The sequence below is a fragment of the Oryctolagus cuniculus genome, chromosome 19, assembly GCF_964237555.1.
Source record: "Oryctolagus cuniculus chromosome 19, mOryCun1.1, whole genome shotgun sequence".
NCBI lineage: Eukaryota > Metazoa > Chordata > Mammalia > Lagomorpha > Leporidae > Oryctolagus > Oryctolagus cuniculus.
In genome coordinates this window covers 52,767,999-52,795,631 of record NC_091450.1, presented here as the reverse complement: position 1 = coordinate 52,795,631, position 27,633 = coordinate 52,767,999, and the positions used below count along the sequence as shown (strand labels likewise).

Sequence of the window (27,633 nt, the reverse complement as noted above, 5' to 3'; positions counted from 1 at the left end):
CACTTTCTTCTAGCCCGTATAGGGTGTCTGATGAGAGGTCAGATGTGATTCTAATCAGAGATCTTCTAAAAAGGGTCTGGTGTTTCTCTTGTATGATTTTAGAATCTTGTCTTCATGTTGGAGTGTGAAGAATTTGACTGTGGTGGGTCACAGTGAAGATCTTTCAGGTCGTGTGTATTAGGACTTCCATGTGCTTCCTGTGCTCCACCGTTCCTTTCCTCAAATTAAACAAGTTGTCTGTAATTACTTCAGTAAAAGGGCCTTCTTGTCAACTGTCTTTCTATGCCTTCACTTACTTGTTCTGATAATATCCCTTAGCTGAGGCCTAACAGTAAAAATATTATTAGTGGGTGACATGCTAGGGAGAGAATGACAAGGCCTATTCAGAGCAGCTGTCACTCCTGCTGCAGTCCCTTGGCTCCAGCTCGCAAGCAGTTGCCTGGCCAGAGGAGGATAGGGCTGCCCATGCAGTGACAGGTGCCAATAAAGTGTGTGCTCCCTGTTGCCACTACCACCGTGTGTCTGGCCACAGTTGAACCGTGGTCCCAAGGCTGGGAATGGCATCCAGGAGAGGAGTGATGCATACCACATTTCTGTTGGCTGCAGACCAGTGCAGTCCCTGCGTGCTGTTTCACACCAGGAAGAGCAGGGCTCCTGCTGTGGCAGCGGCGAGAAGCTCTGGGGTGCGTCCTTGCTTGGCCTAGGAGAGAAGATGAGCTATTATGACAGCCGTGTCACCGGCATCTGGTGGCTGTGCCAGGGCTGAGTCTTGAATTGGTTCCCTCTGAGCAGTGGCTTGCACTGTCATCGCACTGCTCACACCCCCTGTGGTTCAGACTTGCAGTCCACCTTTGGCGGGATCTGTGGTCTGTGTGGTGGTCTTCATGTCCTCAGCTGCCCTGAGCATGAGCCCCCCCTGGGATCTGTAGCTACTCTGGTCAGGTCTGAGTGTGGTTTGGTTGACTCTAGGGGGACAGACTTTAACAGAGAGGATCTGCAGCTTGAGCTGTGAAGGGCAGGATTTAGGGAAAGGATACCTCTTCCCTGACTGAGCGTCCAGCAGGACAGACAGGCCAGAGTGTTGGCTCACGTCTTTGCTTGGGATTTCTTCCAGCCATGCAGCTTGACTTGTGTTAAGGTGGTGGGCAAGAGGAGGGTCTGGAGGGAGATACTGGCCTTGAACACGGGTGGTCCCCTTGCTGAGATACTTACTGCCAGGGAACCACAGCCGTTCTTTCTTTATCTGTCACCACAGGGCCACACTGACTCATGGAAGCAAGAAGCCAGAGGCCCTTATTCATTCATTCCTACCGTACCCTCCCGTGTTCCTCTGTGTGCATTGCACATGTGTTCCCAAAGTGCTCTTGCTACAAGGCTCTGCCTGGATGCAGAGGCCCCCCACGTGGAGCCAAGAAGTCCTTGTAATTTGTTGTCTGTCAAGGTCACCTGATGGCATTAGTGGCTATACTAAGTGGCACCAGGTGTCCTACAATTTTCCCAGCCTGCCTCGCTGGGTTGTTTAATGGTGAGAAGGAGGGAATGTAGAGGGCACAGCCCGGTGGGGCAGCTCCCTGCACTGGTCTGCAGCCAGCAGAAATGTGGTATTTTTCTTCTTCAGCCCCTTCTGGAAGCAATGGCTGTCCCGCCAGCAGACCAGGCCCCCTTGGAGGTGAGTGACACGTGGCTGTTGCGGTTTCCCGCTGGGGGTCTTGGCTGCAGGCGTGCCTGTTGCTCGTGTGTCCCGATGGCGCGGGTATAGTCGCGGTCGGTTGTGCTGTGTGGACAGTCTGGAAGGGTCCCCAGTGTGCGAGCAGCTGTGTGAGAGCAGAGGTGGCTCGGTCTCCTCCCTGAAGGGCCATGCATTCCCTTCTGTTTTCTTTTTGAGGCCCCAGCTGCCCTGCTCTAGACCTCTGAGACTGTTGATGGAACGAGATCAAAAATGCATGTCTGTGTCCTGGTCAGGACAGTTTCGGGTTCCTGGCATTGGGTGTGATGTTAGCGCTCTGTGGGTTTTTCATGAAAGAGCCTTGTCAGGCCGAGGTGTACCTTCCGTTCCTAATTTGATGATTTTTTTTTTAATATCAGAGAAAGTAATGGAAGTTTTTGTGAAATAGTTTTTCTGTGTCTGTAGGGATAATGTGTGGCCTTTTCTCTTGTTGATTCTGTTCTGGGATATATTGATTTTGTATGGTAGCCATCCTTGAATTCCTGGAGTAACTCTCAGTTGCGCACTGTGAGCTAAGCTTTGGTTGTGCTTCTGGATCGCATTTGGCAATTTGTTCAGGATTATGACAGATTCATGACAGATTTTTTATTATTTTTTTTTATTTTTATTTTTTGACAGGCAGAGTGGACAGTGAGAGAGAGAGACAGAGAGAAAGGTCTTCCTTTGCCGTTGGTTCACCCTCCAATGGCCGCCGTGGCCGGCGCGCTGCGGTCGGCGCACCGCGCTGATCCGATGGCAGGAGCCAGGAGCCAGGTGCTTTTCCTGGTCTCCCATGTGGTGCAGGGCCCAAGCACCTGGGCCATCCTCCACTGCACTCCCTGGCCACAGCAGGGAGCTGGCCTGGAAGAGGGGCAACCGGGACAGAATCTGACGCCCCGACCGGGACTAGAACCCGGTGTGCCGGCGCCGCTAGGCGGAGGATTAGCCTAGTGAGCCGCGGTGCCGGCCATGACAGATATTTATATGCCACTTTCTTTATTATGTGTTTGTTTTCGATGTTGGGATAATGCTGGTCTGATGGAAGAAAATTGGATGTTTTCCCTCTTAATCTCCTTTTTGGAAGGATTTGTGAATCACGGATTTTAATTACCCTGTAACTGGGAGTTCTCACTGGTGAAGCCTTGTGGTCCTGGAATTATATTCATTTTTTGTGTTTGGTTTTTGGTTTCCCTGCTAATAGAGTCTCATTTCAATTTAAAAGTATATTCACAGTTTCTAGTTTGACTACAATCAGTTTTGGGGTTTATTTCTGAGAATCAATCCACTGTATCTACATTGACCAAATTCTTGTGCCTTCGTTTTCCCATAGTGTTTTTGATTATTATTTTAGTAAGGTTGTTAGTAATGTCCTCTCTGTCATTTCTCTTGTTAAGTCATTTGAGTCTGTTCTCTTTTTTGCTTGTTTCATGTGTATAAACGTAGTGTCAGTTTCACTGAGTTTTCAAGAACTGTATTTTGGTCTCACTGAATTTTTGTTGTGATATTTTCTATGCCGTTGACTTTATTTCTGTTTGAATCATTTTCCTGCTTCCAGTTTCTTAAGATTTACTTTGCTGTTCTAGTGTTTGAAGGTAAAATTGGGTTTATGGATCCGACCTGTGCATTCTGTAATATATACCTGTAGAGCAATACAATTTCTCATGTGAAATTGGTCCTGTGAACATGGAAAACTGTATGGGTGTACCCACTACTGGGAACATATTGAAGGAAACGAAATCATTGTGTAGACAGAGAGGCTTTCGCAGGCCTATGCTTATTGCAGTAGTATGCACAATAGCCAGGCTATGCAGTCTGCAGACGCATGTATGGTGTCCATAGCCCGTAATGTCTTTATTCAGTCTTGAGGTGATCAGCATTTTGGCTGATGGCATATGTTTGCTCTTGTGAATTGAGCTGTGGTAAATGTGGGGGCAGAGAGAACTCTTTTTTTATGCTGATTTCATTCCCCTTGGGTACATTCCCAGAGCTGGAGTGGCTGGCTCATATGCTATGTCTGTATTCAGATTTCTGACTTATCTCCATACTGTCTTCCACAGTGGTGATACCAGTTTACATTCCCACCAGCAGTGGATTAGGGTGCCTTTTCCCTCACATCTTCAAGGTAATTGTAATATCGCTTTGCATTTCCCTGATGGCTAGTGATCCTGAGCATTTTTTTTTATTTTAATTTTAATTTAATGAATACATTTTTACATAGATACAACTTTAGGACTATAGTGGTTCTTTCCCCATATCCCTCCAACCCCCATCCCAGCTCCCATTCTCTCTCCCATCTCATTCTTCATTATGGATCATTTTTAGTATGACTGTATATATAGAAAACCAATTCTATGCTAATCATAGACTTCAGCAATTTGCACCCATGCCAACATACAACATATAGAGTACAGCTTGGGGAGAGAATTTGCAGTCAATTCTCATATTACTATTCAATAGGGACAGAGGTCCTACCTGAGAAGCAAGTGAAAAGTGAGTATTGTTATTCTTTTTTTTTTTTTGACAGGCAGAGTGGACAGTGAGAGAGAGAGACAGAGAGAAAGGTCTTCCTTTGCCGTTGGTTCACCCTCCAATGGCCGCCGCGGCCAGCGCGCTGCGGCCGGCGCACCGCGCTGATCCGATGGCAGGAGCCAGGAGCCAGGTGCTTTTCCTGGTCTCCCATGGGGTGCAGGGCCCAAGCACCTGGGCCATCCTCCACTGCACTCCCTGGCCACAGCAGAGGGCTGGCCTGGAAGAGGGGCAACCGGGACAGAATCCGGCGCCCCGACCGGGACTAGAACCCGGTGTGCCGGCGCCGCTAGGCGGAGGATTAGCGTAGTGAGCCGCGGCGCCGGCCAGTATTGTTATTCTTTAAAATTTTTTTAACTTTTATTTAATGAATATAATTTCCAAAGTACAGCTTATGGATTACAATGAGGGTGGGCTCCAGAGAACGTGGGCTATCAGCGTCTGCGTCCCTGGGTCACCGCGTGGATGCAGCAGTGTGCTGATGTGTCCTGGGGTGCCATGGTGACGGCCCGTGGGGAGTGCGCCTGAGCCTGGGCCTGGCGCTGTGACCCGGAAGTGCACCCACACACCTGGCCTCAACTGCCCACGCTGCTCCGCTGGGAGTCAGCGCCGCGTCTGCTCGTGCCCGAGAGCCCATGCAAGAGGTGGGGAGAGGAGCCCTACTTGATGCTGCTGACAGAGCCTGAGGGAGACCCAGCGGCCCCAGGGTCAGGCCAGGATCAGGAGAGGTTGCGGGTCCGAGGCTTCCGCGCCATTTCCCAGGCGCGTTTCTATTCTTTGGCCCCTTCGGTAAGCAACGGCCTTCGCGGACCTCTGTCCCGCCGGCAGACCGGCCGCCCCCCCCCCCCCCGGAGGTGAGTGACGCGTGGCTGTTGCGGTGTCCCACTGGGGGTCTTGGCTGCAGGCTTGCCTGTTGCTCTTGGGTCCTGAAGGCGCGGGTGGAGTCGCGGTCGTGCAGTGTGGATGGTCTGGAAGGGTCCCAGGGTGCGTGCAGCTGTGCAAGAGCAGAGGTGGCTGGGTCTCCTCCCGGAATGGCCTTGTGTTCTTGTCTGTTTGCTTTTCGAGGGCCCAGCCTCCCTGCTCTAGACCTCTGAGACTATTGTCAGGAGGAATGAGAGCGAAAGTGCGTGTCTGTGTCCTGGTCTAGGAGGACAGTTTCAGGCTCCTGGCATTGGGTGTGATATTAGCGCTGTGTGGGTTTTTAATGAAAGAGCCTTGTCAGGCCGAGGTGTACCTGCTGTTCCTAATTTGATGATTTGTTTTTTAGTATCGCACAAGTCACAGGAGTTTTTGTGGAATAGGTTTTCTGTGTCTGTCGGGATACTTTGTGGGCTTTTCCCATGTGTGTTCTGTTCTGGGATCGATTGATTTTGTATGGTAGGCATCCTTGCATTTCTGGAGAAACTCAGTTGCACTCAGTGTGCTAAGCTTTGGTTGTGCTCACGGATGGCATTTGGTAATATTTTGTTGAGGCCTGTGACACATTCACGACGGATATTTGTGTGCCATTTTCTTTGTGGTGTGCTTATTTGGGATGTTGGGATAATGCTGGTCTGATGGAATGAAATGGAAGGCTTTTCCTCTTCATCCCCTTTTTGGGATGGTGTGTGAATCACGGATTTTAATTATCTTTTAAGTGGAGTTCTCACTGGACTTTTCTTCTTGTCTTTTTCATTTGTTTCTGTTTCCCTGCAACTACAGTCTCTTTTCAAATTATAAGTGTATTCAGAGTTTCTTGTTTTACTGTATTCAGGTTTAGTGGTTTGCATCTGTCTGAGAATCAAGCCACTCTATCTAGGTTGACCAAATCCCCGTGCCTGGTTTTTCCCTAGTATTTTTGGTTTATTATTTTGGCAAGGTTGGTAGTGATGTCCTCTCTGTCATTTCTGTTGTCAAGTCACTTGAGTCTGTTCTCCTTTTCCCCCCTGTTTCCTCTTTTGTCAGTTTCACTGAGTTTTCAAGAACTGTATTTTGGTCTCAGTGAATGTCTTTTCTGATATTTTCTATGCTGTTGACTTTATTTCCGTTTGAATCATTTTCCTCCTTCCGGTTTCTTCAGATTTACTTTGCTGTTCTAGTGTTTGAAGGCAAAATTGGGTTTATGGATCCGATGTCTGTATTCTGTAATATATACCTGTAGAGCAATACAATTTCTCATGTGAAATTGGTCCTGTCAACATGGAAAACTGTATGGGTGTACCCACTACTGGGAACATATTGAAGGAAACGAAATCATTGTGTAGACAGAGAGGCTTTCACAGGCCTATGCTTATTGCAGTAGTATGCACAATAGCCAGGCTATGCAGTCTGCAGACGCATGTATGGTGTCCATAGCCCGTAATGTCTTTATTCAGTCTTGAGGTGATCAGTATTTTGGCTGATGGCATATGTTTGCTCTTGTGAATTGAGCTGTGGTAAATGTGGGGGCAGAGAGAACTCTTTTTTTTTTTTTGTATGCTGATTTCATTCCCCTTGGGTGCATTCCCAGAGCTGGTGTGGCTGGCTCATATGCTACATCTGTATTCAGATTTCTGACTTATCTCCATACTGTCTTCCACAGTGGTGATACCAGTTTACATTCCCACCAGCAGTGGATTAGGGTGCCTTTTCCCTCACATCTTCAAGGTAATTGTAATATCGCTTTGCATTTCCCTGATGGCTAGTGATACTTAGCATTTCTACATATGTTTGTTGGACATTTAGATTTCCTTTCTTTTTTTCTTTTTTCTTTTTCTTTTTTTATTTAGTAAATATAAATTTCCAAAGTACAGTTTATGGATTACAATGGCTCCCCCCACACACATAATTTCCCTTCCACTTCCACCCCTCCCATCTCCCGCTCCCTCTCCCATTCCATTCACATCAAGATTCATTTTCAATTATCTTTATATACAGAAGATTGATTCAGTATATATTAAATAAAGATTTCATCAGTTTGCACCCACACAGAAACACAAGTGTAAAATACTGTTTGAGTACTACTTATAGCATTAATTCACATTGGACAACACATTAAGGACAGATGCCACATGAGAAGTAAGGACACAGTGACTCCTGTAGTTGACTTAACAATTTGACGCTCTTGTTTATGGTGTCAGTAATCTCCCTAGGCTCTAGTCATGAGTTGCCAAGGCTCTGGAAGCCTTTTGAGTTTGCCGACTTCAATCTTATTCCGACAGGGTCATAGTCAAAGTGGAAGTTTTCTCCTCCCTTCAGTGAAAGGTACGTCCTTCTTTGATGGCCCCGTTCTTTCCACTAGGGTCACTTGCAGAGATCTTTCATTTAGGTCTTCTTTTTTTTTTTTTTCCAGAGTGTCTTGGCTTTCCATGCCTAAAATACTCTCATGGGCTCTTCAGCCAGATCCGAATGTCTTAAGGGCTGATTCTGAGGCCAGAGTGCTGTTTAGAACATCTGCCATTCTATGAGTCTGCTGTGTATCCCGCTTCCCATGATGGATCATTCTCTCCCTTTTTGATTCTGTCAGTTAGTATTAGCAGACACTAATCTTGTTTGTGTGATCCCTTTGACTCTTAGACCTATCAGTGTGATCAGTTGTGAAGTGAAATTGATCACTTGGACTAGTGAGATGGCAGTGGTACATGCCACCTTGTTGGGATTGAATTGGAATCCCCTGGCACTTTTCTAACTCCAGCATTTGGGGCAAGTCAGCTTGAGCATGTCCCAAATTGTACATCTCCTCCCTCTCTTATTCCCACTCTTATATTTAACAGGGATCACTTTTCAGTTAAAATTTAAACACCTAAGAATAATTGTGTGTTAATTACAGAGTTCAACCAATAGTACTAGAACCAAACAAAAAAAAATACTAAAATGGATAAAGTATTACATTGTACGTCAACAGTCAGGACAAGAGCTGATCAAGTCACTGTTTCTCCTAGATTTCCTTTCTTGAAATATGCCTGTGGAAGCCCCTTGCCCATTTCCTGAGTGGGTGGTTTGTTTTGCTGTAGTTGAATTTTTTGAAAGTTTCTTGTGGTTTAGTTTATCCTTTATCAGTTGCATACTTTGCATATAATTTCTCCCATTCCGTTAGTTGCCTCTTTACTTGGCTGAGTGTTTTCTTTTGCAGGGCAGAAGCTTCTCCATTTTTTTTTTTTTTTGGTGTCCTCTTGTATCTCTCTCTTTAATCTTTTGTGATTCCCAGATGTTGAACATCCTTGGTTAAATTATTCCAAGCTTTTTATTTTCTTTGTAGCTATGTGAACGGGCTTGATCTTAGAATTCCTTTCTCAGCCATGACATTGTCTGTGTATACAAAGACTTGATTTTTTATCCTGGCTCATTACCTAACTCTACTCTGAATTTCAATAGTCTCTTAGTGGAGTCTTTTGGATCTCCTATATATAGAATTGTGTCATCTGCAAATACGGATAGTTGGACTTCCTCCCTCCCAATTTGTATCTACAATGAGAAATTAGAGAAGAAGTACCAACATGATTGTGTGCATGTAGAAAATGTGAATAGTGACCTCAGATGCTACCTTTCTGTATTCTCTCTTGCTTTGTGGGACATGTGATTTGGCCTGTTTCCAACATGATCCGTACTTTAAATGCAGGGCTAGACTGTGCAGGGTGGTGTCTGGGAAGTAGACCTGTGTTCCATGGAGAACTCTGTAGATCACAGGTGTTTCAAGTCCTTGTGTGAGTGGGTACATAAGTGTCTGAATAAATAAATTACAAAGATTTCCTCATGCTTAAGTCAGAGATAATGCCACACAGAATGTTTGTAAGGAAGAAGAGAATGAATTGGTACTAGAATCTTTTCTAAGCCTGATTTAAATTGTTTTTTCAAATTCTGTGTCTATTTGGTATGCAATACCTATAGTATCAGTTTGTAAATAAACTCTAGTAGTTGGCCTGTATTTTATTTACAGCTATGTCTTCCTTTTTTAATTTTTACTTTTTCTTAAATATTTATTTATTTGAAATTCAGACATATACACAGAGAGGATGGGAGGCAGAGAGAGAGCGAGAGAGAGAAAGAGAGAGACAGATACATAGGTTTTCCATCTGCTGTTCCACTTCCTATTCGGCTGCAATGGCCAGAGCAGAGGAGATCTAAAAGCAGGAGCCCGGAACCTCCCCGTGGTCTCCTTCATGGGTACAAGGGCACAAGGAGTTGGGCCATCTTCTACTGCCTTCCCAAACCACAGCAGAGAGCCACATCAGAAGTGTAGCATCCAGGACTTGAACTGGCGCCTAGATGGGATGTGCGATGTGGGTGGTGGCTATAGCCACTACCCCACAATGCCAGATCCTCCGGAAGCCATTGCCCATGGAATGCTGCTGTCTGCAAACATTGCTGGGAAAGCAGAGGGAGAAGGCCCAAGGTCTTAGGACCCTGAACCCAGAATTGGGCACCGGATAAAGTCCCTCACTTCTGCTTTGGCCTGGCCAAGCCCTGGCCTTTGTAGCCACCTGGGGGGTAACCCCCCAGATGGATGATCACTCAGAGTGAGAAAGAGTGCTCTTGATGCTGCTTGCACTGCTGCTCTCCCCAGGCAGCAGCAAGGGCCAGCACTGGTCCAGGCAGAAACCAAGAGGCAGGAGCTCCATTCAGGACTCCCACTAGACAGGGTGGCTGGGTCCAGAGTGCCTGGGCCATCAGTGGCTGCCTCCCTGGGTCACAGCCTGATGAGGCAGGAATGGAAGTGGTCCTGGGGCATCAGGGCGTAGCTGCATCCCTTGGTTCCCTGTCGGTCACCGGTGAGGAGTGTGCCTGAGCCCAGCACTGTGACCCTGAAGTGCACCCGCAGGTGCATCTGTTTCTTCTGCACGGTGCTCTGGTGGGAGTCAGCATCGTGTCTGCGCCAGCTCAGAGCTTGTGCAAGCCCTGAGTTGCTGATTTCGATGCTGGTGGCTGAGCCTGAGGAGATCCAGTGCCTCTCCCCCCCACCCCCCCAGGGTCAAGCCAGGATTAGGTGAAACTGTGGTGAGGCAGCCACTCAGTTATCTTGTGCTTCTGGAACTTTCTAGGCACAGTCTTCTTCTTTGGCCCCTCTGAAAGACTACACCTCAGGTCTGGATTCCTGTGTCAGAGGAACAGAAAGGCTCTTTCTGTGGAGAGTTTGGCATGGTGGCCTTCCTGTCAGTGGGTAGGAGGGGCCCGGGGGACAGTGAGTGGGGAGCATGTGTGTGAGGGGTAGCTGAGATAGAAGGTGGAGAAGAGTGGGTGTCAAGAGGAGGCTGGAGGAGAGAGGAAGGGGGGAGAATGAAAAGGTGGCATGAAGGTGGGGAGGCAAGGTAGGGAGGGGCAGAAACCCATGTGGGGGAGAGGAAAGGGAGGGGGAGAGTGACAGGAGTGCTGGTGGGCATGTGTGGTGGTGGGGATTGGGAGAGGTAGAACTTTTCCCACAGGCCTGGTTCTGTCTTGGGGGTTTTCTGTCCCTGGCCGGAAGTAGCCTTTGCCACGTCCTTGAGAGGGGGACTTGACTCACAGCCTCTCTTCTCCAGGTTGTTAGGAAGTATAAGGTGTGTGTGCAGGAAAACGGGGGCACGGGGGTGCTCTAATTAATTGGCACATAATCCGGTGAATTTTCACAGGCTGCACACACAAAGGAGAAAGCAGAAGCTTAGAGAAACGCCAAGAATCCCTCTGTGCTGTGTTCCAGGCTGTCCCAAGATTCTGACACCTCATAGTAAGTACTAGATATTTTTTCTATTTAAATACTGGTTTGAAAGGCAGAATTATAGATGAGGAGGTGTGGGAGAGATCTTCATGTGTGGGTTCACCCCCCAGGTGACTACATTACCAGGGCTGGGCCAGGCGGGAGCAGAAGCCAGGTACTTTATCCAGTACTCCAGAGTGGGTTCAGGGGCCCAAGTTCTTGGGGTGCATCCTCTGCTTTCCTAGGCATTTCAGCATACATCTGGATCACAAGTGGGAACAGCCTGTGGGTGGGGGTGGGGTGGCCGACAGAACAGTGGCATAGTGGATGAAGCTGCCGCCTGCAGTACCAGCATCCCATATGGGTGTCTTCCTTCTCTATGATACTTTTCTCTCATTCCCCCCAGCAAAACTAAGTATCCAGAGCTTCTGTAACACACTACCCATACATGTAAATTGCTTACCCATTTCATCACCATTTATTTGCTAAATACCTATATCCTGTATAAAACTGTGAGCTTGTCCAGGGCAGGACTTTGTCTCTCTGCTTTCATTCCTGTAGTCCCTGGTACACAGTTGGAATTCAGCTTATGCAGAATTAACAATGCACTCACTGTTGGATCTTGGGACAGGAACTGTTGGTTATAGAAAGGTCTGTTTACAGGAATAAAGGTAAAAGGGACAAGAAAGGATGTTTAAGAGAATCAGCATTAATGAAGCACTTTCAGTGGTCAGGCTTCTTAATGTACCATTGTCTCATTTCTAAATAACAACACAAGGAGGGGAAGCAAGAGTTTTATTTAATTATACAACATTGTCCTGTCTAATCCTCTTCAAAGCTCTGTGAGGAAGGCACCACTGATAGCCTTTTAAATATGAGTTAAGGGCCAGTGCCATGGTTCAATAGGCTAATCCTCTGCCTTGCAGCGCTGGCACACCAGGTTCTAGTCCTGGTCAGGGCACCGTATTCTGTCCCGGTTGCCCCTCTTCCAGGCCAGCTCTCTGCTGTGGCCCGGGAGTGCAGTGGAGGATGGCCCAAGTTCTTGGGCCCTGCACCCCGTGGGAGACCAGGATAAGCACCTGGCTCCTGCCTTCAAATCAGCGCAGTACGCCAGCCATGGCGGCCATTGTAGGGTGAACCAACGGCAAAAGGAAGACCTTTCTCTCACTGTCCACTCTGCCTGTCAAAAAAAAGAAATATGAGTTAAAGGAAGTGGGAACCAGCCCTAGGCCATCTATAGAGATCAGTGAAGTTCCAGTTTAAATCAGGCTGTGCTTGCCCCAGAGTTGTGTCCCTCCTGGGGTTGGAACCTCAGCTTCCAGCAGTTCCAGAGTTGGGGTATCAGAGAGGTGGTAGCTGGTGAAAACCAGTGCTCCTAGTCTTTGGGCTTGTCTTTGTGTGCAGCATAACTACAGGGACTTGAGCTGTGTCACTAAGGACGCTTCTTCCTAATGCAATGGCCTCATGCCGTGATTTGTTAATATAGGTCTTGTGTCCTGGTACACACCAGTGGGGAGTCTTGAGCTGTTGGGAGAGTCTGAGGAGGACACCTTGCCACCCTGGGACTGGAACTGAATTTTAAGAGGGACCCTGAGGTATGAAAGGAGATTTGCTGGTAGGGTTAGGACCAGAGGGTTTGAGGAATCCTCAAGGTCCCTGGTGATTAGACTTTTTTTTATTATTCTTTATTCTTTATTTCAAAAGAAGAAAGAAATATTTCATGCGTTAGTTTACTTCCCTAATGCCCACAAAAGCTGGAAAGGTATGTAAAGCCAGGGTCTGGGAACTCAATCCAAGTCTCCTATGTGAATAGCAGGAATGTAAGTACTTGAGCCATCACCTGCTGCCTCCCAGGTTGGAGTAGTAGGAAGCTGGAATCAGGACTTCAGCCAGGACTTGATCCTGGGCACTCTCATGGGCTGTGGGGATTGCAGTAGTAGCTTAGCTGCTATACCAAAAGCCCATCCCTGAATAGTTCTTCCTTCAAAGTGTGGCTGGCTACTTGTGAGGGGTTTACCTCACCACTGCTAACTGGGCCTGCTGCACAATTTTGTGAGCACCTTGTTCCAAAGGCAGCGGTAAAGTGCCACTAAAGATACTAAAACATAAAGCTCTTTCCTTTCTTCCATGTATCTCCTTGGCTCAGACTCATGTTCTTTTGACTTGCTTACAAAACACAAGTTCAGAGATAAAAGTTTGAGGCTTTTTAAGACACCACCAGCAGAGGTTTAAACCCAGTGCAGGCCCTTCTGAGTGCCAGCCCTGTGTGACTGTTCCTATGTGACTATGTAGGCTGCACGCCCATGAGGTTATCCCTGGCTACTGAGTATAACCCATTGGCTTTAACCCGTCCAGGTCTAATTGTATGACACTCCAGGGCACCTGGGCAGACTTAATGTCTTACTAAGTCAGCTCCCTGAGGGTTGTGTGGACTAGCTAGTCATACTGTCTTGTGATCAAACTCCTTGATTTTCCTTTTCCAGCTAGGGCTGGTATCTTTTTCCGGTGTAAGGCTCCTCATTCCTGGCCTTGAGCACTGAGAGGAACTGGAATGCTGCTGTGTGGCAGAGACCTCCTGCAGGTTCTCTCAGCATTCTGAGTCCCCACGACTCCGCTTAGTGCTTCTATGGTACCACACTGTCAGAACTGTGTTCACAAATGAGTCAGGGGACAGTCTATTCCTGCTGTATTCCTGCTCTGAGCCTGGCAATCAAGTTTCACACAAGGCCGATGATAGAAATGTTGCATCCAGGCCAGTGCCGTGGCTCACTTGGCTAATCCTCCGCCTGTGGTGCTGGCACCCCGGGTTCTAGTCCTGGTTGGGGCACTGGATTCTGTCCTGGTTGCTGCTCTTCCAGTCTAGCTCTCTGCTGTGGCCCGGGAAGGCAGTGGAGGATGGCCCAGGTGCTTGGGCCCTGTACCTGCATGGGAGATCAGGAGGAAGCACCTGGCTCCTGGCTTCAGATCAGCACAGCGCGCCGGCCATAGCAGCCATTTGGGGGATGAACCAACAGAAAAGGAAGACCTGTCTGTCTGTCTCTCTCTCTCTCTCTCTGTCTAACTCTGCCTGCCAAAAAAAAAAAAAAAAAAAAAGAAATGTTGCATCCAAAACATCCCCCTTATAACTAAGGTCACCTTAAGAGCTCCACAAATGGATCTTGGACAGGAGGTCAGGACTTTATGTGCAACTTGAACCTTTCCTGCCTTGGGAAGTTTACTGCCCCAACCCCCAGGACATGTTCTGAGCTGCTTGGTCCTAGGTGTAGAGGCTCTGGCCTCTGGAAATGTACTGAGTTGACTTCTGAGTGTCCAGAGGCCAGAAAACATGTAACAGAGTTCCTTGGATCTGTGTGACCACTTGATCGCAGACATGCATGGTGGATTTATGAGTGCTGCCTCAGGGTGGAGCTGAGTGCTTCCTGCTGGGACTGTGTGATCTTCCTGGGATGCCAGGGTGGCAGAGCAACCCATGGTGCTCTGGAGGCTCTCGCTGAATCTGTGTGTAGCTTAGAAGGTAAAAATGTGTCTTTTCACTGGTATGGAGCAGAGTCTCAGAAGATCAAGGGGATGGTCCTATAAGAAATTGATGCTGGGGCTGGCGCTGTGGCACAGCAGGTTAAAGTCTTGGCCTACAGTTCTGGCATCCCATATGGGTGCCGCTTCATGTCCCAGCTGCTCGACTTCTGAGCCAGCTCTCTGCTAAGTCCTGGGAAAGCAGTGGAAGATGGCCCGAGTCCTTGGGGCACTGTACCCATTTGGGAGACCCAGAAGAAGATTCTAGCTCCTGGCTTTGGATCATCTCAGCACTGGCCATTGCAGTCATGGGGGAGTGAACCAGCTGTTGGAAGACCTCTCTCTCTCTCTCTCTCTCTCTCTGGCTCTCTCTCTCTTTCTGGCTCTACCTCTCTCTAACTTTTTCAAATAAAATAAATCTTTAAAAAATGCTAATGGGTGCATTTGTTCTAACTTGGAAAGGAAATTTCATTCCTCTGCTTCAAGTCAGCTTGCAATTCAGGAAGGGCAGCATTTTGGTGCATTTGGAGAATCTTTAGGCTTCTTGCTTCTTCTCTGCTGGCCTCTCCCTTGTAAATTATCAGGTAGCATCATTCTTTGCTCTGGTAGGATCCATATTTTTAAAATTTATTTGACAGATAGAGGTAGACAGGGGGAGAGAAAGAGAAAGGTCTTCCTTCTGTTGGTTCACCCCCCAAATGGCCACCATGGCTGGAGCTATGCCAGTCCAAAGCCAGAAGCCAGGTGCTTCCTCCAGGTCTCCCATGCGGGTGCAGGCGCCCAAGCACTTGGGCCATCCTCCACTGCCTTCCCGGGCCACGGCAGAGAGCTGGAACCAAAGAGGAGCAGCCGGGACTAGAGCTCGGCACCCATACAGGATGCCGGTGCCACAGGCGGAGAATCAGCCAAGTGAGCCACAGCGCTGGCCCCAGGATCCATCTTTAAAGCCATGTTGTTTCTCTTCTTCATGAGAATACTTCAGAAAGTTAATGGAAAATGGAATCAAAAGATAACTTTATTTTGGTGTAAAATTTTTTAAACTCACGCATATTTCTTGTAACACATATTTTCTATATAATGTTTGCAGATCCCTCGTTTATCATAACAAGTCTTTGCAAATTTTTTGTCATTGTCTTGTTTCTTTAGTTATTAGGAATAAATTATTTTGTTAGGTTGAAATTAGCCTATTTGAATTAGTGTCAGATCTCATTTGCTGTGAAATAAAGAATTACTTTATGGATAATGAAAGCAATTTAATGATGTGGTGTAAAGGAGAAAACAGTATTACTCAAGCTGTTAACACCAGGGGACTTCTCGCTGACCTCTTACAGTACCCTGCAGACTGTACATTATTGCACTCTTGAGGATCCAGGGACTAAAGTCTGGCCTGAAGGTATTTTAGAGAATTCTCCATGTGGAAAAGTCATAAAAAAGCAGAGAAATATAATTAGCAATAAATGAGAAGGCAGAAGAGACTTCTAGAATTGAACGGACCACAAGGTTTGCTTGGATTTTTTGAGCAGTACAGCACTAAGTTGTCTGTATTGGGCACCAGAAACAATCACTACAGCCTTGTGAAATTAAAAACTCTATGAAGTTCTGCAGAATGGTGTTTGAGACTCACTAATAGGACTCAACCTACAAGGAATGCAGATGAGACTGCATCTCTGACCTTAACAGTGGCGGTCTTTACTTTCCTTTTATATTGCTGTAGCAACCTTAAAATGCCTTTTGTTTAAAAACCTGAGGAAATGTATCTGGAAAGTCTTTTTGGCCATCTTTTGTTATCAGTAAATTCACCATCTTAAGTTTGTTATAACTTACTGAACCTGTGGTACTAGGAACTTGATAGAACTTTGCAGCATTAGACTACAATTTGCTGCTTGCTCAAAACCGAGGGAGTTGGAGCTTACCCAGCATAATTAGAAATGTACCCTCTATTTGAAGCCTTGGCAAGAACCATAATTTAGGATTGCGGCTGTGTGTCAATGGTAGAAAGTGTTGCTCAGTCCTGAGTTTGGACACCTTATTTGTATATGACAGAAAAACAGCTTTCAGAAACTTCCTGGTGGATAAAGTATCCTTTTCACAATCTGGTGGTTTCACTGCTTTTTTTTCTGAAGGTTTAATTTTCCCTTCAAGTGCAGGCATGTTCGTTTTATCAAAGCTGGCATTTTCTCTTCTTTAAAAATAAACCTTGAGTATTCTGAAGAAATTTTCCAAACCACTAGGGTATATAAAAGCATGTTGTGTGAGCATAATTACAAGGGTGAAATGCTTTGCTTTTGAATAGCAATGGACCAACACTTGGTGTGATAAGAAACGTAGTTTTTATTCCATTTTATGGTTGAAACCCTGCTTACTACTGCTCCTGATCGTAATCTTAGTCCTTTTTGTCAAATGGATTTAGAGACCACAGCACCTTTTTATCCACCTTCTCTCTGAAAAGCAGTGGGAGATAGAGCAAATTTTTTAGATTTATTTATTTATTTGTGAGGTAGAGTTACAGAGAGAGAGAGAGAGAGAGAGGTCTTCCATCCACTGGTTCACTCTGTAAATGGTTGCAATGGCCAGAGCTGAACTGATTCAAAAGCTGGAGTCAGGAGCTTCTTCGAGGTCCCCTGCATGGTTTCAGGGGTCCAAGAATTAGGCTATCTTCTGCTGCTTTCCCAGGCCATAAGTTTCACTTTTAATTCTTCCTATGACTTTAATTTAGCTACCTGGGAACCCTGAGCAGAGGATAGGACAAGTGTTCCCAGCCTCATTCTATGGGTCAGGAATAAATAAAGCCTCAAGTAGTAGTTGCATTTGTTCATCTGGAACTTGATACCAGAGCCCAGAATTTTAGTTTCATAAATATTGAAGATTTTTGGCTACAGAGTTTAAAAGAAGTTCAGCATCTTTACTTTTTGTTATTCTGAATGTGATTTACTTGTCCCTAAAGTGTGCACATTACACGATTTATGATTCAGAAAGTGGAAGTAGAAAAAAAGAAATTGGAAGTTAGCCCTCAGTTCTGTTTGGAGATGTCCGAAGCACTTGTGACAGTTTGGTGTATCCTCTTACAGGTGCTTTCCCCACCTTAATAAAAGTGGGGGGGCGTGGGGGTGTATTTGTGTGTGTACTGTGCTCACATGCACATAGAAATGACTTTGTGCAGAACTGTGTTCTTTTTTTTAATCTTTTATTTAATGAATGTAAATTTCCAAAGTACGACTTATGGATTACAATGGCTTCCCCCCATACCGTCCCTCCCACCCACAACCCTCCCCTTTCCCACTCCCTCTCCCCTTCCCTTCACATCAAAATTCATTTTCGATTATCTTAATATACAAAAGATCAGCTTAGTATACATTAAGTAAGGATTTCAACAGTTTGCTCCCACACAGAAACATAAAGTGAAAAATAATAGATGATTTTTTTTAAATGATGATGAAATCAGATCAGACCTATTATCATGTTTAATTCCAGGGAGAGTCAAGTTGGGAATTGATAATTTCTTTTTTTTTTTTTTTACAGAGGCTCAGTTTAGTATACATTAAGTAAAGATTTCAACCGTTTGCACCCCCATAGAAACACAAAGTGAAATATACTGTTTGAGTTCCCGTTATAGCATTAAGCCTCAATGTACAGCACATTAAGGACAGAGATCCTACATGAGGAGTAAGTGCACAGTGACTCCTGTTGTTGACTTTACCAATTGACACTCCTGTTTATGGCATCAGTAATCTCCCTATGCACCAGTCATGAGTTTCCAAGGCTATGGAAGCCCCTTGAGTTCTCTGACTCTTACCTTGTTTAGACACGGTCATAGTCAAAGTGGAGGTTCTCTCCTCCCTTCAGAGAAAGGTACCTCCTTCTTTGAAGACCTGTTCTTTCCACTGGGATCTCACTCACAGAGATCTTTTTGCCAGAGTGTCTTGGCTTTCCATGCCTGAAATACTCTCATGGGCTTTTCAGCCAGATCCGAGTGCCTTTAGGGCTGATTCTGAGGCCAGAGTGCTATTTAGGACATCTGCCATTCTATGAGTCTGCTGAGTATCTCACTTCCCATGTTGGATCACTCTCCCCTTTATTTATTCTATCGGTTAGTGTTAGCAGGTACTAGACTTGTTTATGTGCTCCCTTTGACTCTTAGTCCTTTCATTATGATCAATTGTGAACTGAAATTGATCACTTGGAATAGTGAGATGGCATTGGTACATGCCACCTTGATGGGATTGAATTGGAATCCCCTGGTATGTTTCTAACTCTACCAATTGGGGCAAGTCAGCTTGAGCATGTCCCAAATTATACATCTCTTCCCTCTCTTATTCCCACTCTTATGTTTAACAGGGATCACATTTCAGTTAATTTTCAACACTTAAGAATAACTGTGTATTAATTACAGAATTAAACCTGTCATATTAAGTAGAACAGACAAAAAACTACTAAGAGGGATAATGTATTAAGTTGTTCATTAACAGTCAGGGCTATGCTGATCAAGTCACCATTTCTCATAGTGTCCATTTCACTTCAACAGGTTTCCTTTTTGGTGTTCAGTCAGTTGTCACTGATCAGGGAGAACATATGGTATTTGTCCATTTGGGACTGGCTTATTTCACTCAGCATGATGTGTTCCAGATTCCTCCATTTTGTTGCAAATGACTGGATTTCATTGTTTCTTACTGCGGTATAGTATTCTAAATAATACATATCCCATAATTTCTTTATCCAGTCTACCGTTGATGGGCATTTAGGTTGGTTCCAGGTCTTGGCTATTGTGAATTGAGCTGCAATAAACATTAGGGTGCAGACCGCTTTTTTGTTTGCCAATTTAAATTCTTTGGGTAAATTCCAAGGAGTGGGATGGGTGGGTCGAATGGTAGGGTTATCTTCAGGTTTCGGAGGAATCTCCAGACTGACTTCCATAGTGGCTTGACCAGTTTGCATTCCCACCAACAGTGGGTTAGTGTCCCTTTTTCCCCACATCCTCGGCAGCATCTGTTGTTGGTAGATTTCTGAATGTGAGCCATTCTAACTGGGGTGAGGTGGAACCTCATTGTGGTTTTGATTTGCATTTCCCTGATTGCTAGCGACCTTGAACATTTTTTCATGTGCCTGTTGGCCATTTGGATTTCCTCTTTTGAAAAATGTCTATTGAGGTCCTTGGCCCATCTCTTAAGTGGGTTGTTTGTTTTGTTTTTGTGGAGTTTTTTGATCTCTTTGTAGATTCTGGTTATTAACCCTTTATCTGTTGCAGAGTTTGCAAATATTTTTTCCCATTCTGTCGGTTGTCTCTTCACTCTCCTGACTGTTTCTTTTGCAGTTCAGAAACTTCTCAATTTGATGCAATCCCAATAGTTGATTCTGGCTTTGACTGCCTGTGCCTCCCGGGTCTTTTCCAGAAACTCTTTGCCTGTGCCAATATCTTGCAGAGTTTCTCCAATGTTCTCTAATAGCTTAATGGTGTCAGGACGTAGATTTAGGTCTTTAATCCACGTTGAGTGGATTTTTGTGTAAGGTGTCTTGCTTCATGCTTCTGCATGTGGAAATCCAGTTTTCCCAGCACCATTTATTGAATAGACTGTCCTTGCTCCAGGAATTGGTTTTAGATCCTTGGTCAAATATAAGTTGGCTCTAGATGTTTGGTTTGATTTCTGGTGTTTCAATTCTGTTCCATTGGTCTATCCATCTGTTTCTGTACCAGTACCATGCTGTTTTGATTACAACTGCCCTGTAGTATGTCCTGAAATCTGGTATTGTGATGCCTCCGGCTTTGTTTTTGTTGTACAAGATTGCTTTAGCTATTCGAGGTCTCTTGTGCCTCCATATGAATTTCAGCATCATTTTTTCTAGATCTGCGAAGAATGTCTTTGGTATCTTGATTGGGATTGCATTGAATCTATGAATTGCTTTTGGGAGAATGGACATTTTGATGATGTTGATTCTTCCAATCCATGAGCATGGAAGATTTTTCCATTTTTTGGTATCCTCTTCTATTTCTTTCTTTAAGATTTTGTAATTCTCATCGTAGAGATCTTTAACGTCCTTGGTTAAGTTTATTCCAAGGTATTTGATTGTTTTTGTAGCTATTGTGAATGGGATTGATCTTAGCAGTTCTTTCTCAGTCATGGCATTGCTTGTGTATACAAAGGCTGTTGATTTTTGTGCATTGATTTTATATCCTGCCACTTTGCCAAACTCCTCTATGAGTTCCAATAGTCTCTTAGTAGAGTTCTTTGGATCCTCTAAGTACAGAATCATATCGTCTGCAAAGAGGGATAGTTTGACTTCTTCCTTCTCGATTTGTATTCCTTTGATTTCTTTTTCTTGTCTGATGGCTCTGGCTAAAACTTCCAGAACTATGTTAAATAGCAGTGGTGAGAGTGGGCATCCCTGCCTGGTGCCAGATTTCAGTGGAAATGCTTCCAACTTTTCCCCATTCAATAGGATGCTGGCTGTGGGTTTTTTATAAATTGCTTTGATTATATTGAGGAATGTTCCTTCTATACCCGGTTTGCTTAGAGTTTTCATCATGAAAGGGTGTTGAATTTTATCAAATGCTTTCTCTGCATCAATTGAGATAATCATATGGTTTTTCTTTTGCAGTCTGTTAATGTGGTGAATCACATTGATTGATTTGCGAATGTTGAACCATCCCTGCATAGCAGGGATGAATCCCACTTGGTCTGGGTGGATGATTTTCCTGATGTGTTGTTGTACTCTATTGGCCAGAATTTTATTGAGGATTTTTGCATCTATATTCATCAGGGATATTGGTCTGTAATTTTCTTTCAGTGCTGCATCTTTCTCTGGCTTAGCGATTAAGGTGATGCTGGCTTCATAGAAAGAATTTGGAAGGATTCCATCTTTTTCGATTGTTCTGAATAGTTTGAGAAGAAATGGGATTAGTTCTTCTTTAAATGTCTGGTGGAATTCAGCAGTGAATCCATCTGGTCCTGGGCTTTTCTTTGTTGGGAGGGCCTTAATTACTGTTTCAATTTCTGTTTCAGTTATGGGTCTATTTGGGTTTTCTATGTCTTCATGGTTCAATTTTGGTAGATTGCATTTGTCCAGGAATCTATCCATTTCTGATAGGTTTTCCTGTTTGCTGGCATACAGGTCCTTGTAGTAATTTCTGATGATTTTTTTTTTATTTCTGTGGTGTCTGTTGTTACGTTTCCTTTTTCATCTCTGATTTTATTGATTTGGGTCTTTTATTTTTTTAGTTAGTTGGGCCAATGGGGTGTCAATTTTGTTTATTTTTTTCAAAAAACCAGCTCTTCGCTTGGCTGATTTTTTGTAGTGTTTTTTTGGATTCAATCCTGTTAATTTCTTCTCTGATTTTAATTATTTCTCTTTTCCTAGTAGATTTGGGTTTGGTTTGCTGCAGTTTTTCTAGGTCCTTGAGATGCGCTGAAAACTCATTTATTTGGTACCTTTCCAATTTCTTGATATAGGCACCTATTGCTATAAATTTGCCTCTCAATACTGCTTTTGCTGTATCCCATAAGTTTTGATATGTTGTGTTGTTGTCTTCATTTACTTCCAGAAAGTTTTTGATTTCTCTTTTGATTTCTTGAATGACCCAGTGTTCATTCAGGAGCATGTTGTTCAGTCTCCATGTGTTTGCATACTTTCTGGGGTTTCCTGAGTTGCTAATTTCCAGCTTCATTCCGCTGTGGTCTGAGAAGCTGCATGGTATGATTCTCATTCTTTTAAATTTGCTGAGACTTGCTTTATGGCCTAGTATTTGATCAATCCTAGAGAAGGTTCCATGCACTGCTGAGAAGAATGTGAAGTCTATAGATGTAGGGTTGAAAGTTCTGTAGATATCTGTTAGATCCATTTGGGCAATAGTGTCAGTTAAATCTGCTGTTTCCTTGTTGATCTTCTGTCTGGATTATCTGTCTATTTCTGAGAGTGGAGTATTGAAGTCCCCCAGTACTATTGTATTGGACTCTAAATCTCCCTTTAAGTCCCTTAACATATCTTTTAAATAGACTGGTGCCCTGTAATTAGATGCATATACATTTATAATAGTTACATCTTCCTGTTGAATTGAACCCTTAATCATTATATAGTGTCCCTCTTTGTCTCTCTTAACAGTTTTTGTATTAAAGTTTATTTTGTCTGATATTAATATGGCTACACCTGCTTTTTTTTTGGTTTCTGTTGGCATGGAATATCTTTTTCCAACCTTTCACTTTCAGTCTGCATGCCTCTTTGTTAGAGAGATGTGTTTCTTATAGCAAATAGTTGGGTTGTGTTCTGTGAGCCAGTCAGCCAAACGGTGTCTTTTAACTGAAGAATTCAGACCATTAATGTTCAATGTGACTATTGATACGTAGTGACTTTGCCCTGCCATTTTCCCGGAAATATTTTCTAGTATATGCTTTGAGCTTCCCATGCTCTTTTACTGGTAGGTGTTCTTCCTTTCCCTTCTTTCATATTGATGGCCGTGTTTCTGTGTTTCTGAGTGTAGCACATCTTTAAGTATCTTTTGCAGGGCCGGTCAAGTGGCCACAAAGTCTTTCAATTTCTGTTTGCTATGAAAGGTCTTTATTTCACCTTCATTCACAAATGAGAGCTTGGCAGGATATAATATTCTGGGCTGGCAATTTTTCTCTCTTAGCCCCTGTGCTATGTCTCGCCATTCCCTCCTAGCCTGTAGTGTTTCTGATGAGAAGTCTGCTGTGAGTCTGATTGGAGATCCTCTGAGAGTAATCTGACGTTTCTCTCTTGCACATTTTAGGATCTTTTCTTTATGTTTCACTGTGGTGAGTTTAATTACCACGTGTCGTGGTGAGGATCTCTTTTGGTCATGTTTACTGGTGGTTCTATGAGCTTCCTATACTAGGATGTCTCTGTCCTTCTCCAAACCCGGAAAGTTCTCTGCTAGTATCTCACTAAAAAGGCCTTCCAATCCTTTCTCTCCATGCCTTCAGGAACTCCTAGAACTCGAATGTTGGTTTTTTTAATAGTATCCTGTAGATTCCCAACAATATTTTTTAGATTTCTAATTTCCTCTTCTTTTCTTTGGTTTGACTGTATGTTTTCCTGTGCTCTATCTTCTAAGTCCGATATTCTCTCTTCTCCTTCACCCATTCTGTTTTTAAGGCTTTCTAATGTGTTTGTCATTTGATCTATTGAGCTCTTCATTTCATTTTGATTTCTCTTCACTATCACACTTTCCTGTTCTACTAGTTTCTGAGTTTCATTTTGATTCTTCCTTAAAATTTCATTTTCACGAGAGAGATTTTCAATCTTGTCCAATAAGGATTTCTGTAGTTCAAGGATTTGCTTTTGAAAACTTCTAAATGTTCTTATCATAAATTTTTTGAAATCCGTATCTTCCATTTCTTCTATCTCATCATCTTCATAATCTTGGTTTGGGGTGTTTTGTTTATTTGGAGGCATCATAATGTCATCGTTGATCTTGTTCCCTCGATTTCTGTGTTTGTTACTTGGCATAGTTAATTCTTCTTGCGTCACTGTGCATTTTTTTTAATTTTTTTTATTTTATACTATGTCCGTGTTAAGTGGACTGCCTGCTGTTGGAGGAGCCTTGGAGGCCTGAGATGGGTGCGGGCTGAGAGCTCTGCTTGGTTCTTCCTGGTTAAGGGTGTGCAAAGGTGACACCCTCAGGTTATGCGTGGTAAATCTCTCTTTTTATTTATTTATTTATTTTATTTATTCAGGGGGTAAGTAACACCGCAGGGCAGGGCTGTGCAGAATTGATGGTATTTAGCATCCAGTCTCTGGCTTCTACCCCCAGAGTCCCTTTAGGCTCCTCTGGACTCCCACTGGGTTGCCTAGGCTACTGAATTGTAGTGACTCAGTTCCTTAGCTCTCCGCTTTTGATATGTAAATCCAGAGAGGGGGCCTGCTCTTTGTCTCTTGGGAATTCTTCAAGCCTTGCAGCCTTGCAACCTTTGCAAGGTTAGGGGGAAGAGAAACCCCAAAGCTTTTTTTTTTCCTTCTTTCCGGTAGTGAGTTTGCTGCACTTTCTGGCCCCCCTCTAGATTCTGGCCCCCGTTTCCCCACCAATGTCTCGGGATATTGAGCTCACCTCCCCTTCCAGAGCCGATGTGTGGACTTGGAGCCCTGGACGTCCCAAGTCTCCCCGCTGTTGTCTGTGTGGCATGCACTCCCCTTCAAGCACTGGCGCGCAGACCCTGCGGCTTCCGTGGTTCCGCTTCCGCATGGTGGGTGACCTTGTTTTCCCAGTAGGTCCTCCGATTCCCAGCCACTCGATCCAGAAGAGTTTCCTCTGCAATATTTTCCTGGTTCTTTTTTCTGAGGCTACCGTAACTCCCCTTTTATTAAACTAAATTTTCCCGGACTATCGGTGCGCGCCCTCACTATTCCGCCATCTTGGTTCCGCCCCCAGTTAGAACTCAGAACTGTGTTCTTAATAGGATGGATTTCCATCTTCCTTTTTATACTTGACAGTAGAGTAATTTTTGTATCATTATAAACATACGGATCTAATTCTCTTCAGTGACTGTATAAGATTACATTTTATTCCAACACAAGTGGTTTCTATTTTGTGTGATAATTCTGATTTTTTACCATTAAAATAATGCTGGAGTGAGAAACCATACCTGAGCATCCCTGGAACTGTTTTGATGACCTGCATTATTTGAGAATCACTAGGTCAAGTACATTCCTGTTTAAAATGTTGCTAGGTCCTTCTGAATTATCCTCCAGGATTGCATCCGTCTAGACTTCCACAAACAGTGAGGTAAATCTCCTGTGCTTTCCATCAACACCAGGTTTTTATAATTCACATTCCTTTCAGTGAAGCATCTCTGCTTCAACACAAGACATTTGGAAGGGAAGAGCTGCCCTTCCATCATTCCCTGTTGGCACACCAAGGGCAGGCGGTGTAGAGGAGTCCATTAAAGCTAACAGGGAGGTGAGCATCTGTTAAGCTAGAAACAGAGGTGTTTGGCTTCCATTCCTTTTTATTAATTTAGATAATGGTTATGGAAGGCTGTTACTGGCCAGGGACCCTGGGAATAGCATGATAAACAATACCATGCTCTGCCTTCACGAGCTTGCATTTTAGACTGGGTCAGCCTTGAGCACTTCCAGTAGAATATAATGTCAAGTGTGGTGAAGACTTCAAATGAAAAATAAAGCAGAGAAAAGGACAAGGGAGGAGGTGTGTATGGGGAGACCAGGTACAGGAGAGGATGCCATTTGGATGGTCTTGGAAGGTTCTCTGCTGATGGGACTCTTGAATAGTGACCCACGTGCAGTGAAGTCTGAGCCCCACTGATAACCTGCAGAAGGCCCCATCCTGCTGGAGCTGGCAGTAGCAAGCACAGAAGGCCTGAGGAAAGAGCCAGTCAGGCAGGTTCTAGAAGAAACCCCAGAGCTGCACTGACTTTTGATTTGCTAGAGGAAGATAATTGAGCTACTTACTTTCTTTGTTGAATGCTGTGTTCAGGTGAATGAAACCTTGAACCACATGTGTGTATCTCTGAAGGAGTGAAGCTGTTCATGTACCATAGCCCTTGAACCACTAGAATGCAGCATCTTAACCAGTAGACAGCAAGTCTCTGTCAGCATTCTGCATAATGAAGTGGCATTCCATGCCAGCTCTTTCACTACCAGAAGGATGACTTTGTTGAAATATACACAGGAGTTGAACAGACCTCCGCACCTTCAGTGTGGAAAAGACTAGAGCAGTACACTTTTGTGCCTAACTGCCCTTCATTCTGCCTCTTTGTGTTGTACATTATTAAATGTGCTTTCAAAGCTCTGGTGCTCACAGCTGAAAACAAAGTAGGTTGGTGGACAGTCACAGACAGCACTGTCCAGTCACCAGGCCAGGTAGTTTCTCCTTAACCACTGTGCCACATGCCCTACTCCACCCATTATTAACTCTAGGCCTTTCAGAGTTATTGGCTATGTTATAAAATTTCTAGCTTTCTGAGGGGTTTTGTAAATCTTTAAAGTAAAAAATAAGAACATGTGTTGCCGCTGTTGTGGCTTAGCTGGTAAAGCCGCTGCCCATGATACCAGCATCCCACATGGACACTGATTCAGAGTCTCAGCTACACTTCCAATCCAGCTGTCTGCTAATGCACTTGGGAGGGCAGCACAAGATACCCAAGTGCTTGGGCTCCTGCACCCACGCTCCTGTCTCCTGGCTTTGTTCTGGCACAGTCTTGGCTGTTGTGGCCATTTGGGGAATGAACTAGTGTATGGAAGACCTCTCTCTTTCTCTGTCTCTCCCTCTCTTTATGTAACTCTGCCTTTAAAATAAATGCAATGTTTAAAAGAACCTTTATCCATTCAAAGAAAGCCTCAAGTAGAAAGAAAAAGAATCTTGCAGACCCACGGTATAAACTGACCTAAAACCTTGACTGAAATTTTTGTTGAAGTTTGCTGATAGTGTTCTTCAGAAGTGACACATACTGACTTGTGTGAAATGAGCTGATTGATATTCTTGAAACTGTGTAAAAATCAATCTGCTAGTTTTTACATGATGTACCTGTTATACCCCTGAGCTACTCAAGAGCTGTTGGGTAGAGATGTTATTACTGCAAAGTGGTCACACTGCACAGCTCCCGTGTGCACCATTACACTCTGTGACTGGCACTTCCAGGGCTAGTGCTGTGCACACCTGGGAAGCCTTACCCACAGGTGGTGTGGTATGTGCACAATGTGTGCATGATGGTTCTCTCTTCATTTAGATGGTTGGTAGGGTTCCATTAGTACACAGTCCCTCAACTTGTGACTTTTCAGTATTGCTTACTAACAATTGCGGCCCTGAGGGGTTGCCCACTTTTCCAGAGACAAGGACAGGCCTAAACTTGCCTCCTGGAACTTTCTCTGAGTTATAAACCTCTTAGAGTTATTATACAACCTTGACATTTTGTATTTAATGGTGGATCTTTAAGCAGAGGTATCTTATAAGCATAGTGCAGCAATCATAGACTTATTTTTATTATTCTTTTTTTTTTTGTTAAGGAGGAGGGAGTAAAGCATTGTTGGTCAGTGCACATAGTGCTTAATGTGGAGTCTGGAGGTGGAGATGGTGTTTTCTTACTTCTATAGTTTCTGATTTCCAACTATCTCCAAGAGGTAAACACTAGAATTAGGTCTAGGCTGTGGTTCTAGCTGGCATAGCTCTGTTTTAAATTTCATCTCACAGCTGCTTGGCATCAAGATTTCCAGCTTTCCAAGGCTGGCCACACATTTAAAGCAAGCATCTAAACAAGTTGTTAGAGGAAAAGACACAGCCATGGTAACGATGACACTG

The 27,633-nt window shown here is 44.4% G+C and overlaps 1 protein-coding gene across 1 annotated transcript in view; it reads left to right on the top strand.

Annotated features, from left to right (window-relative positions):
• LOC103345823 (uncharacterized) overlaps window positions 1–27,633 on the top strand; it is a 109,356-nt gene that overhangs the window by 55,543 nt on the left and 26,180 nt on the right. The window contains exon 7 of the mRNA XM_070063912.1: window positions 10,795–10,889. Coding sequence (XP_069920013.1) covers window positions 10,795–10,889 — 95 coding nt within the window. The remainder of the gene's footprint in view (window positions 1–10,794; window positions 10,890–27,633) is intronic.